At 31.3% G+C, this 20418-nt stretch overlaps 1 protein-coding gene and 2 long non-coding RNA genes across 18 annotated transcripts in view; 1 reads left to right on the forward strand and 2 right to left on the reverse strand.

Annotated features, from left to right (window-relative positions):
• Positions 1-1507: 1507 nt before the first annotated feature.
• Positions 1508-15838, reverse strand: LOC143243309 (uncharacterized). Its single transcript, XM_076487158.1, has 5 exons — positions 15478-15838; positions 12520-12606; positions 10217-10316; positions 9175-9332; positions 1508-1857 (listed from the first exon to the last, which is right to left on the reverse strand). The coding sequence occupies exons 4-5, from the start codon at positions 9182-9184 to the stop codon at positions 1508-1510; spliced, it is 360 nt and encodes a 119-aa protein (XP_076343273.1). The 5' UTR covers positions 9185-9332; positions 10217-10316; positions 12520-12606; positions 15478-15838.
• On the reverse strand, positions 4504-5659 carry LOC143242428 (uncharacterized). The gene is made up of 2 exons (XR_013022671.1): positions 5203-5659; positions 4504-5119 (listed from the first exon to the last, which is right to left on the reverse strand). It is a non-coding gene; the product is annotated as an uncharacterized LOC143242428 (long non-coding RNA).
• Positions 12119-20418, forward strand: part of LOC143242426 (uncharacterized) — a 30757-nt gene continuing 22457 nt past the window's right edge. For 8 of the 16 annotated variants that reach the window (XR_013022664.1, XR_013022669.1, XR_013022662.1 and 5 more), the window contains exon 1: positions 17426-20126. This is a non-coding gene — a long non-coding RNA (uncharacterized LOC143242426). Of the gene's footprint in view, positions 12474-17425; positions 20127-20418 lie in introns of those variants that run through there. The other 8 variants (XR_013022657.1, XR_013022659.1, XR_013022655.1 and 5 more) reach the window with 3 other exon arrangements.

Genomic DNA, 20418 nt, shown 5'->3' on the forward strand with positions numbered 1-20418 from the left:
AAAACTGTTAATGTTGAGTTCCTTTAAATTTTTCACAGTAAAATTACTGAAGACAACGATTGTATGAAAAGTTAACAAATGTTTGAAAATATCTAGATATTATTACTTTTGAATAGAATTTTCATGATACCAAAACACTGGATTAACATCTCAACAGGACAAAAATCAAATACTATGATTACATAATGCACTAAACTCATACCTCACTAAAAAAAAAAATATATAACATGATCACTTCTGTTATGTTTTACCAGATAGGGATGATAATTAACACCTAAAGGCTATAATTACCTAATAAAGCAATGTAGTTAAACCCCACTATTTAATAAAGCATGTATCACAACCACTCAAAAAACATAGCTGATTATGACCAGAAAAAAAATACATACCAGTAGTGTGTACACTAAGTCCTGTCTAATGTGATAAAACATTGTACTGTAGCCAGCTGTGTTTTAATGTACAGAAAACCCACACAATGGCTCTCTATGGAGAGCATACGTCAGCTTCCACTTGATAAATCCACTACCACTGCTACAGCCCATGAACATATTAGCAAATTTTTTTATATGTAATGAATTTTTTCATCGCCTTGTGACTCCTAAAAATAACCCTCAAAGTTGATGATGAAAACATAATGATATGAGCTGTCTCAGATATATATTTTTTCAGCTTTACGAGATTCTAGATTGACCAAATGTTATTATTTTACATGAATAATAAATGTAAAAAGGTTCAATCATAAAGGAGAGATATTCTAATAAAATATAATAACTTTTAAATAGTTGTGTGAAAAAAATAGAGAAAAATTACAAATAAACTTTAAGAATATAATATAACAAGTTAGAAACTTAAAATCTCCCTCTGAATGCATTAATTAATTTAAAAACTACATGTACTTTGGACTTCAAAGGTTTATTACATGCATTAATGATCTAATGATTTCATTCATATATAATTTCAGTCAGACAATACGGTGAGTGGATGGTAGATAATATTCTAGACATATCAGACAGAATGTGTTTGTTTTGTTATAGCAAAGCAACAACGGGCTATCTGCTGTGTCTACCAAGGGGAATCAAAACCCTGACTTTAGCATTATAAATTCAAAGACTTACCTCTGTCCTACTAGGGAACAGACAATGAACACTTGTATAACAGTTGTTATGGAGTGAATACCTTTTCTAAGTTAACATTCACAAACTTCATATCATAAAAACTGTTGTAATAACAAACTACTTACATCAATAGTATTCCAACCACTACTGTAGTTGTTGTATGCCAGTGAGCCTTATAAGCTATTAAATGCAATGGTAGCCCACATCAAAATCTTATATCAAAGTTAAAATAGCCTTCTTGTTTTCAAATTATAAATTTCTCTAAAAAAAACGATTCCTAATTTTTTTTAGCTTTTTCACCCTCAATCAAATACATTAAACTACTGAAGGTTTTCAATGTGTGTAAATAATCATACTTAAATAATTTTAAACCTTTACACCACTATTATTTTCTAATGGGATTCAAAACATATAGTCTTCAAAAAAAAAGAAACGCTAAAAGGCAGAATATAAGACATATTGTTAACAAGTTTATTCCGGTAGTTCTGTGTGACATGTGTGAAACTTTGCACAGTCACTGCTGAACATCCAAAGTCTGCAAAGGCGAAGTCCGTAAGATTCCCTCGAATGTGCAAAAGGACTGTTGAAGCAGTAGACGTCGCAGTGGTGGTCCTATCCCGAAGGTGACGTAACCGGATGTAGTGATCCTGTAGCGGCGTGGTCACACGAGGTCTGCCAGATCGTGGACGGTCACGAAGTTGATCCATGTTGTTGGTGACGATTCCATAGCCTTGTGATGGTGCTATATTAATATAATAAAATAAATAAATTATATATTCAAACATCTAATACCGCCTCTACATTCCGACACTCAGGTAGCTTTCGGTCAGTTACCTCTTTCTTTGTGAACCTGACGATGACCGAAGAAGGTCGAACGTTGTTCGCTCTTCTATGTAAAATATTTTTTCAACCCAAACGAGCCGTTTTGCAGATCTCAAACAAATTTATTGATACGATGCTTTTGCGAAAATCCGATGTTTTCCTCCGTTTTCAAAGTGCACAACTTTTATTGTCATTTTGGTCTGACAATCAGTGCCTTAACACGTGTAACATCACATACTCTGAGCTTGTAACGTTATTACATATATATTCTCTTTAAAATAACAAAAATATCCCTTTTGCCTTTTTTTTTAAAGAGTATATTTATATATGGTGCCTTTGTTGTTAATATTTGCAATAATTTTATCAAGATACAAATAATAGTTGATACTATGGAATAAGAACCAGAATTTTATTTGATTAAGTAAGTGGTTCAAAAGTTGTATGAAGTTTAAAGTTAGGCAATTGAAAACAGATGTTTCATTTCAAAGAGAATAACTGATATTTACCAGTAAGACAGGAGCATTATGCAGTGAAAACAATATTTTATTGTTAAAAGGCTCCATTACCTACAAAGATTCATCAGAAATCCATCATCATATCATATTATTTACAATAGGAAAATAATTAAATGTTCAAAAAAATACCTTTCAAAATTATGTGAGAGTGTAGATGTTATCTTGTGTAATCATAGATAACTCAAATGATAAAAATATTACACTTAAAATATTTTTAAAAATTATTTTATAAACTGCTATAGTTTATGACTGTATATATACATATATGAAGTATAGTCAGTATATACGTATTTTTTTATCAAATTAGCACTAAAATGGTGAAAATGTTTTATATTACATTTCTATAAAATGTGCAAATATTTGAAATTTACGTAATAACATTTTATTGTGAAAATTATTTGTATTTTATCCAAAAAAATCACAAGCATAAGCAAAATAAGTAACTGAACAATTTAAAAATGTTTTCATCTTCAGTAATATTAGACCCTTTGGCTCCCTGTTAATGGCCAGTGATCCCACAAGAATATATATGTGTGTGTATGAAATTTCCAAGAATGCTTCAAATGAATGTCCTAAATGAGTTGTATTATATGCCACAACAGCAGTTTCTTTGATACTATATTATCAATCAAAGACAAAAGCTTTAAGAATTAATATTTTCACTTAATCTGCTAAGTGTATTACGTCTATTATTAATACTCTTAGGTAACATTTGAGGACTTAACTGACACCTAATAAAATTCAATTTAGATGTTAGAAAATTGCTCATACTGACGTCCAAGCCCCTAATGGCACAGCGGTATGTCTGCAGACTCACACCACTAAAATCTGGGTTTCGATGCCCCTGGTGGACAGAGCACAGATAGCCCATTGTGCAGCTTTGTGCTTAATTCTAAACAAACAAACTGATGTCCAACAAATATTCGAAATTTTGAATAACTTACAAGTTATTGTGTCACAAAATATTGTGAACTCAGATAATAAATGAGCCATTTATCCCAGTCTCATACACACTTTGAAGAACTTTAAATTGTATTTGCAATAATTAACTTACAACTACCTCTACTACTAGTTTTGAGTTTGATCAGCATCCGACATTGAATTTTAGCTTTACACATTTCGGTGGGTGTGAGCTAGTTCTAAAACTAATGCAATATCAAAATTACAGATTAAAATCATATTAATTACTTATCTTTTCTGTTCCCTTTGTTGTGAATTCTGAATGTATTTGTGTATAAAATTATATTTTAAAGCTATAGTTTTAGTTTTATTCAAAGAGAAAATATATGATAACTTTACATAAGGTAAGTAAGCTTATACAGTTTAAAGATGGGTTGAATTGATAACAAATCTTATTAAAAGTTTAACATGATAATGAATGTATAGTGTTTGGAAAAAAGTTTTGTCATCATCAGGTTTAATAATATACCTATACACTGAAATGTATATTGTATGAAGCAAAGAGGTTGCATAACTTGAGATTGCTTAAAGCATAATAAAGTTATTTTGTTGATGCTCTGTTTATAATTACTGTTTTTACTTTTTAATAAACACATTATGATTTTATTAAGTTGCAGTGTTTGTAAACATATTTTTTAATATGTTCACCAAATAAAATACTGTCATCAAATTGTACAATTTTACTATTTAGTGAATATGGTAGGAAATTGCAAGATATTGTGATATTGTAAATATTTATTAAGTAATGTTCTAGAATGTTTATTTTGTTCAAATAATGAAGATAAATAAATTGTTTAACTAAAAATGGCAACTGTTAAAAAGATGAAAAAGTCATGTGAAATTAAGGGTAATTTAAAAATTAGTGGAAAAAAAAAAACAGAGTGAAAGAAAAAATTAAAATGATATCACGTTAGAATAATGTTGTGGTTGAAAAAAATTAAGGAGTAAGCATGTGCTTTTCTTGTATGGGTTATAAAAGGTGTGGTACTAATGGGTTGAGTGTAATTGATCAGTTCAAGGAATTATTTTCCACAAAGTAGGGCACACAATTCTTATCTAATGAGATTATTAGGGATTTAGTAACAAAAAAAGAAGAGGAACATTATTTAATGTTGTCCTTTGCATAATTTTTTTTGCTTCTTTCATAAGTACTCTTAACTGGTGGTAATAAATACAAACTGTAGATGTTTAAATCCTTAAACAGAACTAATTTACAAAAATTGTAAACTTGTTAAGCATTTTTAAGAAGAAACCCCCCACTAAAAAAGTAAGTTCTAATACAGAAAATCAAGATTTTCTAACTTGTTTACAATACCACTTGGATGGAAAGTACATAAGTTATAAAATATTTCTATTTAATGTTGTTTTTAAGCATTAAACACACAGAAAATACATTTTTGTCATTTAAAAACTTGACAGTCAGACATGTACAGATCATATATAAATTTGTAACTGTAAAAGGTGATGCATTTGGTTTGTTCTCTCAAAACATCTCAGTGATGGTATACTTAACATGTGATGAAACTTGTGGTTACCATGAAACACATTCATCTATTTAAAAAAACTGATACTGACACTCATAATGTATAAATATTAAAAACAGACTTATTTGTGAGCTTTCTGATATTTTAGTTATTAAACTTTCTATATTCCAGTTGGTAACAAAACATTTTGTTGTTATCCCATTTCACAGTGTCAGGATGGCATCTGCATAGTGCTTGATATTGGTGGTGTTGCACAGCATCATCCTTATCATACAGTTGAATGTTTCTGCAGAGTTGACATGGCACCTGCTGAAATTGGTAAATCCATCTAGTATTAAAAATGCTGTCTTCTCTGTAAATCCTGTCTTCATTAGGATTTGGCAATAACCTTTACTGAGGTTGATCTTTGAAGAGAACCTGACCTTATAATTTCTAGGTTGTCCATAGTTTCAGAGTTGAACTTCATCACAAGATTCAGCTTTTGGAAATTTATTTAGAAACAGTTAACCTATCTCTAATTTTTGTGATTAAAACTGGTAAATGGTAGGCTAAATTTGAAGGCTTAACAATTCCAGCTTCCAACATTGCCTCAGCTTCCTGCTTTGTAAGGTACAGTGGAGCGCCATTAAACCGCGAAATTGCTTAAGCCGCTGTAGCAAGTCTTGTCCCAGAATTTTTGATGTATTAAATCTACTACCTGGCTTTCTAAAGTTTCTCACACTCTCCTTGTCGTTGACACTGACATGACGAATATGAGCGAGGATTATCGGCTCACCGCTAATTTAAGAAAGTGCAAAACGTGGCTTACAAATTTAATCCTGGCTTTATAACTTCAAGGAGATATTTAAAAAGGATTTGCTTTAATTTGGGAAATAACTAGAATATATTACAGTAGAAATTGACCGTTAATCTACCTTATCCGCTCTGTATGCCAGCTTTATGGAGGCTGCCATTGTTACCGAATCACACCTCTCCATACATTAAACTTAATCCGCGGTAAATCCGTGAAAAAAGTGATCAATAATTAAAGTATTATTTTAAATTCGATAATCCAATATTTTTATGGAATTGTATAAATATTAGCCACACACCCAATAGACATCACTTCAGTTTCTGAGCTGTTGGCGACTTCGGCTTTTCAGTCACAAAGGTTTAATCCGTGGACCTATTAAGCCGTGGTTAACAAGGTTGACTCCCCAAATACTGCATCTTAACGGCGCTCCACTGTATTTCATTGCATAAGGTATCTGAAAGGGCTTCACTTTAGCTGGATACCATGTTGTTGTGTTGCACAAGGCCTATCTTTCCTGATGATGACAAAACTTTTTCCAAACACTATACATTCATTATCATGTTAAACTTTTAATAAGATTTGTTATCAGTTCAACCCATCTTTAAACTGTATAAGCTTACTTACCTTATGCAAAGTTATCATACATTTTCTCTTTGAATAAAATTTCTTTAGCTTTAAAATATAATTTTATACACAAATACATTCAGAATTCACAACAAAAGAAACTTTACAAAGCTATAAAAAACAACCTATATTTTAACTTTATCAACACATGATAGTCTATGTGCTATATCCAAGTACATTTAAACTTTCTCAACAATTGTTATCATAGCAAGAATAGTTTCTCTCTTTCTTTTTTATGAAGAGGGGTCCAATTAGACTTCTAGTGGTTTAATTAATAAGTGTACATCACATTCATTGTTTTATTATTTATACCTGTGTTACAAGTCATTAGTGATAAAATTAATTAGAAAGTCTATTATTATTAGTTCATATAGGTTGTAATGAACAATTTAAAATCTATATCTTTATTTCTACTAATGTGATCAATTGGAAAATAAAAACAAACATTTTAAACTTTAATTGAAATAAATTATTATATTTTGAAAGGAAAACCATGTATACACCTCTATTCACATTTTAGTGTTTGCAAACATCAGTTTGTTTTCAATTCTTTTTTGTCACTTGCATTTTTACTTATTTTGGATATCAACAGTACTAAAACACTTGTGACATTATAACTTTCAAACAATGAAAAACAGATTTTAAAGTAGGCATATGTTACAAGAGCTACAAGTGTCATAAATATAAGGGCTACAAATGATGTAAGAAATAATAACCATAAATTTTTTTCAAAATTTTGGTTAAAATAAAGTTTTTTTATTACCATTTAGATAAAAAAGGTAATTTTTTTCTAACTTCATTACCAAAATGTCTGGTGCAGACAGCCTAGTTGCTTTGCACCATGAAATGCCAAGCTAACCAACCAACAATGAAAATGTCTAAATCCCTCCACTGTGCATTATAAATTCAGAAAAATAATGCTAACTTTATTAAAAACAAATCTCCATAAAGTCTAGAATGCATGCACACTGTTAATTTCTGGAAAAAAGCCAAGGCCTGATAATTTACCAGGGAAACATTCAGTTGATGTTCATATTATTGTATTCATAAGTTAATGGCTGAATCTACACCTGACTGTTACAGATTCAAAATAAAGTAAATTCAAATAAATAATAATAAAGGTAATTAATAGACCAATCAAACAGATATTGAAACCTAATATTTATTTTCAATACTATTGACTGTTTTCCTAATTAAATGAATGGGGGGAAATGGAGGGAGGAGTTAAGACCCCACAGATAAAAACATTAAATGATACAGGTATTACTTTAAAAAAGAAGAGCTAGAAGGGATGGGGTTTCAACTCCCTTGATCTCTACCTTAAATTAATGTCTATTTAAATATAATATTAAACAATATTATTATTAATCTCTGAAAAATGTGCATAAAGTTTACCCCGATGGATCCATTCACCTCACCTGCATTCTCTTATACAAAACTGAAGAATAAAGTTATTAACTACTAAAAATATGAATGACTGGACCACTTGGGTTCCTGCCCTAGATCTGCTCATGCTTATACAACCTTAAATAATAGTGATACAATTGTAATGTACAAACATTACACAGTGTTGAGAAAAAAATCAAAATACAATAAATTTACACCTTATTATTAAAATAGCCAGAAAGCTGACAGTCAATGGTTCAAAATTGGTGCAGTGATAGATAGCTTCTGTAGCTTTGCAGTAACAATGACAGGAATAGTAAATTTAATGGAAATGGAAGTCGTAAAGCATCCCCACACCTGCCTCTTATGTAAGTTTGTACCTAACAAATATTTTGATCATCTGGATATTTGGAATAACTAGAAACATTAATTTCAATTAGTTTATTATTAACATGACAACTGATTCAATCATAATTTTGATTAATTGCTAAAATAATTATTACAAACACTTATTTTGATTGGTTAAATGATTCAGTTCTTCTGTAAGCAGATGCACGTTAACATCACATTAGTAAAGAAATCACAAGTTTTACTAATGAAGAAAATTAAACTTAAAATGAAAACATTTTACAACATACAATACATAATGCAAGACATGAACCAGTAAATGTTGTTACTATTATATGGATGCAGGCAGTGTGTATGGGTGAGAAGTTTCACTGATCTCTCAGTTCCCACTAAAGTGAATACAAACAAGTTTGATCCATAGTTCACATCTCCACAAAGATAGAATACATTTAACTGCAAGAAATGTGAGGTGAAGAACATTTGAACTGCTTGCTCCAAACCTGAAAAGGAGAAGGCTGGGCCCAAATGAGGTTGAAAAGAAGAAAACTACCCAAATGAATGGGTTATTGAGAGGAGTTAAGAATGGATTTCCCCCACTGTCATGAGGAATCCTCCCTCTATTGTATCTTGTAGAATCAGTGGAGTGTGGTCTATGGACTGTGAATGAGCAGAAGCAAACATTATCTAGTTATTCATAGAGAGAAGAGCACAAATTATCATAGAGTGAAAAAGAATTGAGGTTTGTCCAAACAAACAGGAAAGTCCTGAAATGGAAAACATGATATAGGGCAATGAAGTGGACACTGTGGGGAAGAATTTTAAATTGTGGATTATGAAGGGAAAATGGTTTAGCACATGATTAACAATTTTGAAAAATAAAATAATTATATGTTACTAGTAGTAATAATTGTAACTTACAAATAATCTAGGCTAAACATACCTAGTTAAATTACTAATAATGAACTAACAAAGCCAAGAAATCTGTTGAGACCACAAAGTATGTAAGATTAATGTACTTGCAAAGTGATTAAATGTATCTAGTAATAACACAATTAATAATCAACATCTCATTTACAATTCATTTAAAATAACTTAGGTGAATAAAGACATATAAATATCTAACTTACCAAAATCCATACATTAATGACATGAAATACTCAATTCTCCCATGTGTAAATAAGAGTAAAGCCACACAAATGACATCTGAGTCACAACTACCATAGGTATATCAACCAGATTTGAAGTGTGGTAAAGTTTATCAACATGTACCGGTCCCCTGGTAGAACTGGTATCAACAGAAACAAAAGTATGAGAAGAGCAATTCTCTCCCAAAACAAACAACTTGGAAGCATGAAAAGTAGTGGAAAACTAAAACTCTTGAAATGGTGTGGAATATGACAGGCTAAAATAAAAAGTGTTAAAAACAAAGAAAAACAGACTCCAAATGTCTTCTTATTGATTACATTCTTACTTAGAAACATTGTTTTACTGAAAAGAAGAAGAAATCAGTGGCTAAACCCATGAATCTAATTTCCTTAGAATTAGTCTGTATATAACGTTGAATTAAATTCCTGGAAAATCTTACCAGTAGCATGTTTAGCTATAATGGGAAATTCTATAGTCAATACACTGATCATATATTACTGCAGCAGTAATTTGGTTTGTCAACATATTAGATACCCAGAGCTCTCATAAATGTGAACAAGTGACCTCAATGTCAGGCTCAGGGAAAAGAGGAAAAATACCAAAGACAGGAATTTTGTTTCTTTTGTTGTTGTGGTTTTACTTCTGAAAATATTTTGACTATTTGAAAGCTGCAGGAATATTCTTCTATGATATCATATGTTTATTCTGGTTTATCAAGTGCAGTATGCAATAATTGATTGAAATCCAAATTATTTATTAGATAAAATTCATCTTGACCAAAAAATATAGAATTTAAACTTTTTATATTTGAAATGAAAGATATAAACCCTTAACAGAATTAGATTTATCTACATTAATTTTCTAAAAGGTACAACTGAAGATTGCCATTTAAACTCTTAAAATGCTTCAGTAGTCTAACACTAATAATGCAAACACAGAAAACCATACAGTTGATTTAAAAACCTTTATACTTTACGTTTTAGTAGATAATAGATACATAGATAAAAAAATAAACTACATTACCTTCATCTCTCAAGTCTACATAAATACTCTTCTTTTCACTCTTATTTTCAACATCATCTTGGGAAAACTTGCATTTGTCACCTTTCTTACACTGTTCTTACTTATAAAAAACATACAGTACAGATTTAGGATCAGTTCCTGAAATTAAAATAGTTATATCACCTTTCTGCAAGAGATGAATATAACTGAACTGTAGCCATGTTGAGAGTAACAAGATAAAACACTTCAATGCTGTGGTATGTGATTTACATTAAGCAGACTTTTATCACTTGTTTTGATTCACCCTAAGAATATCAGTGACCTAACTATTGAAAACACACAAAAATTATGAACACTCATTTAATATTAAAGATAGTTATGTACAGTATAATAATTCATGCTTTTAGTTAATATGTACACAATACTTGTACCACACACTTGTTACATAAGTTGTTTTAATTTTTAAAGTTATAAAAACAGATAAAATGTACCAGCATGCATTTTTAAAATGTATAAAAATAACATTCAATAAAATTACAGTAATATAATAGCTTATGCTTTTTGTTTTGAATGAGTTTTAGCTACGTAAATAATGTCATTGTACTTATAAAGCCAATTATTGTTGGTTAGTCACAATTATCTACCTGATTTATGTCTCTGCTAAGTGTTATAACTGCAGAACTCATATGGAATAAAACTGTATTTCTTTCCAACCACTCCGAAAGAAAATATTTAACTCTCACTGATAAAGAATAAATATTTATAATTACAAGTTATACATTAGTACAATTTTAGTGCCAGACCTTAAAAAATAATGAAAAATAAATATTTAGAACTTTAAATGGGTGAAATTGTAAACCTGATGTTCCACACTTTAGAAATTCTTTTATATATGACTAATGCTAAAAAAATCCTCACTTATGTCAGGGAAATGTATCTCTAAAAGTAGAAAGCAAAGAGGTTCCATCTTTAAACACATTTAAGACTACATGTCAAGAGCAATATTAATATGGTAGAATACATCATGATGTATTTCAGTTTCTATATAATACATAAGGTATAAAAACCATAATAATTCTGGAAAGTATTTTAACTTTTTCTTGAATAACTCAGTTTGAAAGATTCAACTTATGTTATTTGCTATTTCTAAAAAATAATATCTTAAAAAACCTTTATCACCAACTTAGACAGCCAGATCATTGATGTATCCAAAGATAATCTGTATTAATAACATTTTATGTAGTAATTCTTAAAAGTCTTCAGTTAACTATAAAATCCTATGTTTTTTAGTACTATTAAACCTCACATTGACATATTCTCCTGCTCATTTTACACCACTTCAAAACAAGCAAAAGCAACAATGGAAAAAAAGAAAAATCTTTGTATTTATATGTTTACAAAAACATGCCATATCAACATGTAGGGAGAGGTTAAGTGATTAACAATATATCACGTATTTCGTGATGATGAGAAACCAACTTGAAGTAAAATGTATTTCAGGACAACTGTTGCAAACTCCTTCTTTGTTAATCTGGAGATGACCTAAGAAGGTCAAAACATTGTTCTCAATTTTGTTTTGGTATCACCAGTTGTCCTAAGATACATATCACATACTTGTTATGTTACTGGAAAGTGATACAACAATGGGAATATACAAATTTCAGAATTTCCTGCTCACACTCTCTATCAAATTACATAGAAATAACTTATGGGAAAGCTTGTCTAATCTAGCATTTGTATTAGGTAAAATTAAAATAATAAACCTTTACACTCCATACAAAATTATACTGCACAACAATTTTTTTAAATTTTTTGCTTCCTGAAAAGGTTTTGCTGATTGTGGCAGGTATCTGGTGGGTATGCACAAATATAGTTTTGGTTTTGCTTCATCAGTAGAAACTTTGAGAAATAGTCAGTTAACTGTTTACTGGCAATAACTTATTTAATTGTGTTTATGTTTGTAATACACTATTAAGTTCAACATAATTAAAAGTGTTTTGCTCCTAATTTTTGTTTGTATTCAATGTCCAGTGCATCACGTTCCAGTGTTCAAGAGTAGTCAGCAAGCATTGACAAATTCCAGTTGCCCTGATATTGTTTTCCCATTGTAGCAAAACTGAAGATTTCAATGAAACTATACGTAATGGGCAAATGTGGACGTGATTTTCATGATCAGCAGCCAAACATCTATAAGGAACACCCAACAGTGTTCAAGAAGCAAAAACTTTGTTGTGCAGTGTTATCTAACATTAACTTCATTCTCCACAAGCAAGGAAAGGTGACAGAAAAAAACCTATTTCTTAATATAAAGAGTAGTATTTTACCTTTCTCATCTTTCTGTGTTGTTACAGATTTTAATGTCAAGTTCAGGTCCTCAATTTCCTTATTTTTCTTCCTACTTGTTGATCTACCTAAGGTAATGTGAGTAGAGTGTGATTACTCTTATATTACCAACAATTTGTTTGAACCTTTGTATCAATAACTTTAATAAACATGGCATACTATTTCACTGATTAAGTAAACAAATTATGCATTACAAAGATAATTAGAGTTTTAAAATATTCAAAACATATTATGTAATAAATGTTCATTAAAAATAAAAAAATGTGACAGCTGTTAAGATGAAAATTACACTTTATGAATTTGACATTAATGTGGTACTTATAAGATAACTATATGGAAGTATTATTTTACACAGCCTTTCATACTGTTTTCTTCATACTTTTCTACAGACAATGTTGATGATAATTATGAAATTACAAAGTGTTAAAGACATGTTAAAAGGTCAACAGAAAATTCTGCAGTTTCAAACACTGGTAAAAGTTAAGGTAGCCTTGGATACCTTGTTTGACTAATATTTTGAATGCTAATGCACTGTCTTCTCATAAGTTTATAAGAACTGACCACACCTTTTCAGCACGATATTAAAGCAGTAAAATGAAGTAAATAACACCCAGAATTTGCCTTTATCAGACCCAATTTAAATTCATCTGATCTATTTAGGATGTGTGTGTGTTGATGTGCATCACCACTGAATATACCCCAAATCAGTCATTTTCTGACCTCAACAAAGTATTTGGTTATTTCAAAATCAGATTTGATACACTAGCCAAAGAATACTATAAAAAAACAGAAACAAGAAACAGTCTCATCTTTACCTGACACACCATCTCATGTGCACCAGACAAAACAATATCACCAAACAAGAAGCATCACAATGTAATTTGAAAAACAATTAGTCAACATGACTGTAATCCATCATTACTACACAACCTGTGTGAGGAAATTAGTCACTCACACAATCAGCAGAACTTCACAAGTAGCATGGAAATTTCTAAGGCAGACATAAAGACAGCTTTCTGTGCAAGACGTGAACTGCCTCTAAAAGATTAATTTTGATTACTGAATATTGAAGATGGTAATAATTGGACACACAAGTTGATTATTTTCATAAAATTAATTGATTACTTTGCATGAAACTAACTCATGTATCAATTCTCATTCTGATTAAGAAATTTTGAAATTTAACCATGAATTTTGCAACAAGTTATTTTATGGTCTGGCCTAAAGCTAAGCAATGTAAATCTAATTCAGATAGTCAAAGTGAGAGAAAAATAGTGCCACCATCAACACAGATAACCATTTATTTTAGTTTCTGTTCATATACATTAAAATTACAAATGGTTGATATAAATAAATCAACTTTTTTAGACTGTTTGCAAATTTTTAACACTGCTTCCACAAGCCAGACACCCAGGATTTGTGCTGAATGGCTATCCTTAATAAATAAAATCATTCTAGAATGAGCTAAAACTCACTTTTAGAGTTTTCTGGTTGAACAAAAATCTCCTACAAAGTTTTATGAAAAAAATATGCAGATTTAGTAATGCTATTGAAAGTTTTTGACTCCCATAGTACACAGTAGTAAACTTGGAAGATGTGTATGTTATGTTATTAACTATTTGTTCTCATTCTTGCTTTTTGTTTTCAGAGTAGGTACAAAGGCCATGACCTTCACATCAGTGGGATAATTCTCATCTAGCTATTTCAAAAGTTTGTTCTTCAATCTATCTTTCATTTCTTTAAACATCATTGACTAGAATATCAGTGCAAGTATAACTTTTTCTGGCAAAACTTGTTGCACATTATTGGCATATGAGAATAGTTTTGTATCATCAGATTTAATTGTATTTCCAGTCATGTTCATAAGATCATCTGGATCTCCTGGAAGTAATGTAGTACTAAAAATCCTTAATCCTGCCATGCAGAATGCAAGCAATCAACTGTTCTTTTCAAGAGCACTGAAACTTGATGCTTTTCATCGAGCTTCTTGATTTGGAAAGTTTAATGTTGTTGTGCATTCAATACCAAATTGAATCGGCATTGCTCCTGTGCCATGTTGAAATACCACAACGTCTTGCTTTTACACTTCAATTCTTGGATTATCTGCATCATTCATTCAGTGTCACAAACTCCATGGGATCCTCAGAAGTTCTGCTAGACATTTCGTCTTCATCACTCTCCAGTGGAATAGATGAATCAGTCCTTTATTTTCTCTTTCTTCATACTTTTAAATTACCTTGCAGTTCTTTCACACCTGTTTTTTATGCAATTTTGACCTCTAAGTCTGAACCATTACATCTACACTGTCACTTTGAACTTACAAGTCACTTTCTTCTTTTCCTGTATCAATGTTACTTTATCAATACAGGATCAGCACACTTAATCACTGAATGTTGTAGCATGTTGACATCTGTTTTGTGGCCAGCTGTAGATCAAATTTTCACAAAGTGTGCAACAGTTATCTGTATTTTGGCCAATCAGGTTTTGGTAAAGGTATCAACCAATTAACTAAAGATCCGAAGTGACTGCAAAGTGCAATTATCTACCCATGCTGTTTTGGTCTTGTATCTGATTTTGTTTTAATGAAAAACTATTTAATATTATAAAAACTAGTTTTTCATAGTTTAAAACTTGCACATAAAGAGTCATTAATACAATTAAGTTATAAAGAGAAGTACTTGCCCTGTTAAGTGCTCTTGAAGCTTTACTAGTTGCTTCACGTGTACAAGTGACAGTAAGAATAAAACCATAATAACCTGTAGGACTCACTCAACCACTAGAAATACCTTTTTTCTGATTACAATAGAGCCACAATTCGAAGCACGTTTTTCACCATTGCCTTTAAAGTCTAAAAATTGTAAATTTACAATTTATGTAGTCCCAACTTATAAGTTTTATACTAATAATTTCATTTTAAAATGTTGTCCAAATCTACTTACACAATTCGGCAGACACTACTTGTAATGAGAATGAACAATTATTAATTATGTGGTTAACTAACTCGTTTTCGTATTAACCCTCACAGACCAGCATTAGGCTTAGCAGCTACGATAAATTCAAGTTACAGTACATTTTTACAAGTACAAATATTGCACTGGTTAATATTTACAATGTCCTTGTACACGACAATAAAATTTAAATATGTTTCACTTTTTTTCTTCTTGTAAATTTTCTTTCCTGATTCGTTTGGTTTTTCCTTGGGGTGATCACTTCACATAAATAAATCTATAAACATTTTACTGCATCATATCTTTTAACCCCAACGTATTGAATGCAATATTTTGCTTGAAAATTGTCAGTGACCTGCGTAGTAAGCTACATGTGTTATCGAGCGACCTCTACAATTCCAAAAAAGTGCCAAGCGAATCTGCAAGAAAATTCTCGTCATATTAAGAATATTAAAAAGCGTACGTATGCTTATATTCTTGTCATTGTTAGTAGAATGGAATATTTTGTAATTCTAGCAGTATTATGAGATTAAAAAGGTGACAAATAGGACTTGGATGATATCACAATAGTTGTCTCCAGATCCTAAGGTAAGTAATTAATGTGATTTTAATCTGTAATGTTTAATATTGCATTAGTACTAAAACTGGCGCTCATGCCCACGAAGGCCCGGCATGGCCTAGCGCGTAAGGCGTGTGACTCGTAATCCGAGGGTCGCGGGTTCGCGCCCGCGTCGCGCTAAACATGCTCGCCCTCCCAGCCGTGGGGGTGTATAATGTTACGGTCAATCCCACTATTCGTTGGTAAAGAGTAGCCCAAGAGTTGGCGGTGGGTGGGGATGACTAGCTGCCTTCCCTCTAGTCTTACACTGCTAAATTAGGGACGGCTAGCACAGATAGCCCTCGAGTAGCTTTGTGCGAAATTCCCAAACAAACAAACAAATGCCCACGAAATGTGTAAAGCTAAAATTCTACGTCGGATGTTGATCAAAGCTGGTAGTAGCGGTAGTTGTGAGTTTATTATTGCAATTACAAACTATAAATTAAAGTACTTCAAAGTGTATATGAGATTGGGATAAATGGCTCATTTATTATTTGAGTTCATATTGTTTTGTGATACAATAACTTGTAAGTTACTCAAAATTTCGAATACAAAGACTTACATTTTCAAAGCAGTATAGTTTTGTAATAAACTTTTCAAATTCGAGTGAAAATTCGTTGGATATCAGTTTGTTTGTTTGTTCAGAATTAAGCACAAAGCTGCACAATGTGCTATCTGTGCTCTGCCTACCATGAGCTTCGAAACCCTGGTTTTAGTGGTGTGAGCCTGCAAACAAACCGCTGTACCATTTGAAGCTTGGACATCAGTATGAGCACCTTTCTAAAATCTAAATTGTATTTCATTAGGTGTCAATTAAGTCCTAAAACGTAACCTTAAGAATATTAGCAATAGAAATAATACATTTAGCAGATTAAGAATAAAATATTAGTTCTTAAAGCTATAGTCTTTGATTGACAATGTAGTACCAAAGAAACTGCTGTTGTGGCATATAACACAACTCATTAAGGATGTTCATTCGAAGCATTCAATTTCACACACACACACACATATATACATACATTCTTTTGGGATCACTGGCCATTAATAGGAAGCCAAAGGGTCTGATATTAATGAAGATGAAAAAAGTTCTTAAACTGTTCAGTTACTTATTTTGCTTATGCTTGTGACGTTTTGGATAAAATACATATAATTTTCACAATAAAAGATTATTACTTAAATCTCAAATATTTGCGTATTTTATACAAATTTATTATAAAACATTTTCAGCATTTCAGTGTTGATTTGATAAAAATACACATGTACTGATTATACTTTATATATGTATATATTTGTTTGTTTGTTTTGAATTTCGTGCAAAACTGCTCGAGGGCTATCTGCGCTAGACATTCCTAATTTAGTAGTTTAAGACTAGAGGGAAGGCAGCTAGTCATCACCACCCAGCGCCAACTTTTGGGCTAATATTAGGTTTATTCGCTGGCTTTCCTTCCTTATAGAACATTAATATATTTGCAAGCTTCCAAGAAACTTGGATGTATCCTGAGGATAGTGATAAGTTAAAAGTGAATTTAAGTGGTCAAACAATTTTGGAGTGCCCTTTTTAGGAGGATAGCTTGTATTTCGTCTTCATCTGGTGCTTTGTTTTTTGTGTTTTTTATTGCTTCTAGTAATTCATGAAGGGATATTTCATTTGTTATTAATGTGCTTTCATAATCTGTATCGGAACTTGTATTTGTATCAGTTATGTTTACTGGAAAAATTGGCTCAAATTGATGTTTATTGTTTACTATGTGATTAGTGACTATTGTAGAAAAATGTATTCATATCTGGATCAGTGTGAGTTTCAAATATATTTTGGAGTTGATCTTTGAAAGCTTCGGCTATTTATTTATTTGTGTGTGCTATAGTGTTATTATGTTCGAGTGGAGGATATTTCTTTGTGTTTGTGTTTTCATTTGTGAGTCTTTTAAGATGTGACCAGAATTTTTTCGAGTCAGTCTTATCATTTAGTTTATTGCAGTAATTGTCCCATTTATTTTGTTTTTGTTGTTTTATTTGTGTTCTGATGTGATTTCTAATGTTGTTTATTTGCGTTTTGGTTTCTCTGTTTCTTGTAATCATGTACTGGCTTCTTAATTGTCTTCGTTTTTTGATTATATTGATCATTTCTGTGGTGGGTTTACATGTGTTGTTTGTTGTTTTGGTATTGTTAACTTGGCTGCTTTCTGAAGGCATTCCGTAATTGTTTGACAGTAGTTATCCATTTCGACATGTTTTAACTTCTTTTATAACTTTATTAGGTAACAGGTTATTTAATTCCTGTTTATAATATTGCCAATCTGCTTTTCTGTAATTAAATTTTTCTTTCCTATATGTTATATTTTTGTGGGGCGAGATCAAAGACACAATATATTGGGAGGTGATCACTGTCAACATCCTTTCCCACTTGAAATTTTATTAATTTCTGGCTTAGGTTATATGTGCACATACACAGGTCTAGTATGTCACTGGAGTTAGTGGCATACGCTGTATGTGTGGGGGTGGTATCATTTACTAAAGCTATATTATTATCGTCTATGAATTTTATTAGATTTCTACCATTGGAATTTGAGCTTCGCATCCAAAGGTAACATTTTTACTATTTAAGTCCTCCATAACTATGGAGTTTTGGTTGTGGGAAAGGATGTTGCTAAGTAATGTTATATCTATTTGTTTGTTAGGTGAGCAGTAAATTCCTGCTACTGTTACTTCAGTTTTATTCCTTTGCAGGATATCTACAGTATCATGTTCATTGCTGCTGCTAAATTTAATTTCTATTACTGAAAGCTCCACTTTGTAGAAAAGCATTATGCCTCTGTTTTCATCATTTTTATTTGTTCTGTCTTTTCTTATGGTTGAATAATTTGCTATTTTAAATCTATTGTTATTGTATATTAGAGTTTCGCTTACTATTATAATATGGGGGGTTAGTTTCTTGTATTAGGTCTTCGATCTCATGTTTCTTGGAAGCTATTGCACCTTGGATGTTGATATATACTACTGTGAACATTGTGCTGTGAGCATGTATCCAGTAAGTGTTGATATTATGTCGGGTGTGATGTGTTTTTTGGAGATATTGATCAGTAGTTCAAAACAGTTAGTTGTCTGGTTTGGTTTAGTGTATTCTGTTACGAATTCTGTAATTATGTTTTTGATTATTGTTGTGAATAGGCTTGTTTTATCTGATGTGTTAATATTTGTTTCTTGTATGGTGGGGCTGTTTTCTTCTGGTTTTTGTGTTTGTGTTAAAGTGTTCTTGTCCTGGGTTTTAATGTTCTGCTCTTGCTGTTTGTGGGGTTGTTTTACTTTCAGCATTTACGTGGTTTTTGTTGTTTTATTGAATTCTGTTGATATGTCTGTTTTAGGTAAGCTGTTTGTATTAGGTTGGTTTTGTTCTGTTGGTGTTCTGATCTGATAAATACGTTGTTTTATTTGTTTGTATTTATCACATCCTTTGTAATTTGCTGTATGGGTTTGACCACAGTTACAACATTTAGGTGTTTCCTTATCTTTTTTGCATTGGTTGATATGGTGTTCCCCGCCACATCCGCAGCATCTCGGTGTTGCTAAGCAGGCTGCTGAGACATGCCCATATCTTTGGCAATTGTAGCATTGTGTTACAACAACTACCGGAGTTTTCAGTTGCTCTACTTGGTATTTTTTATACCAAAGCGTTATTCCATTATTTATTAATTTTTATATGTTGTAACTGTCGTCAATATCAATGCGTATGAGATTCGTGGGTGCCTGTGTTTTCTTTGAGATTATACGTTCTATTTTATTGTGTGGAATGCCTTGTTCATCTAAAGCTTGTGTGACTGATTCTAAGTTAATGGTCTAGTGAACCCCTCTTACCACAATGGCTTTAGGCTGCTGCTCACTTCCTGGAAGGTGAATTTTAATTTTTCCTGGTTTTAAGGTATCTGCTGGCCCCTACTTTACTAATCTGTTAAGGTCAGCTACGTCATGCCCTTGAACAAAGACACCACTTCTGGGCAGACGCTTAATATTAACTATGGTTAATTAAGTTACTTTTATTATTGTGGTAAGTAAACTTGGCAACAAAACTTAGCTTGTAATACAAATTTGGAAATTATATAGTTTTAATTTCCTAGTTTTATAGGACAACATTTAAAAATGTCTTCAATTTTCCATTGTTTCAGAATTGTGATATTTGCATTTTAAGTATTTCCTCTTTTCTCATTTATTGACCACTTCTTGAAGAACTACAAAATTTGACATAAGTCGCTCATTGTAATATTGTTATTACTCAGACAAAGTATAATTTTTTTATAGCCTTCAATCTTATTTGGTTACAGAGCTATAAACTAGAAAAT

Source organism: Tachypleus tridentatus, unplaced genomic scaffold (assembly GCF_004210375.1).
Source record: "Tachypleus tridentatus isolate NWPU-2018 unplaced genomic scaffold, ASM421037v1 Hic_cluster_2, whole genome shotgun sequence".
In the NCBI taxonomy this organism is placed as follows: Eukaryota; Metazoa; Arthropoda; class Merostomata; order Xiphosura; family Limulidae; genus Tachypleus; species Tachypleus tridentatus.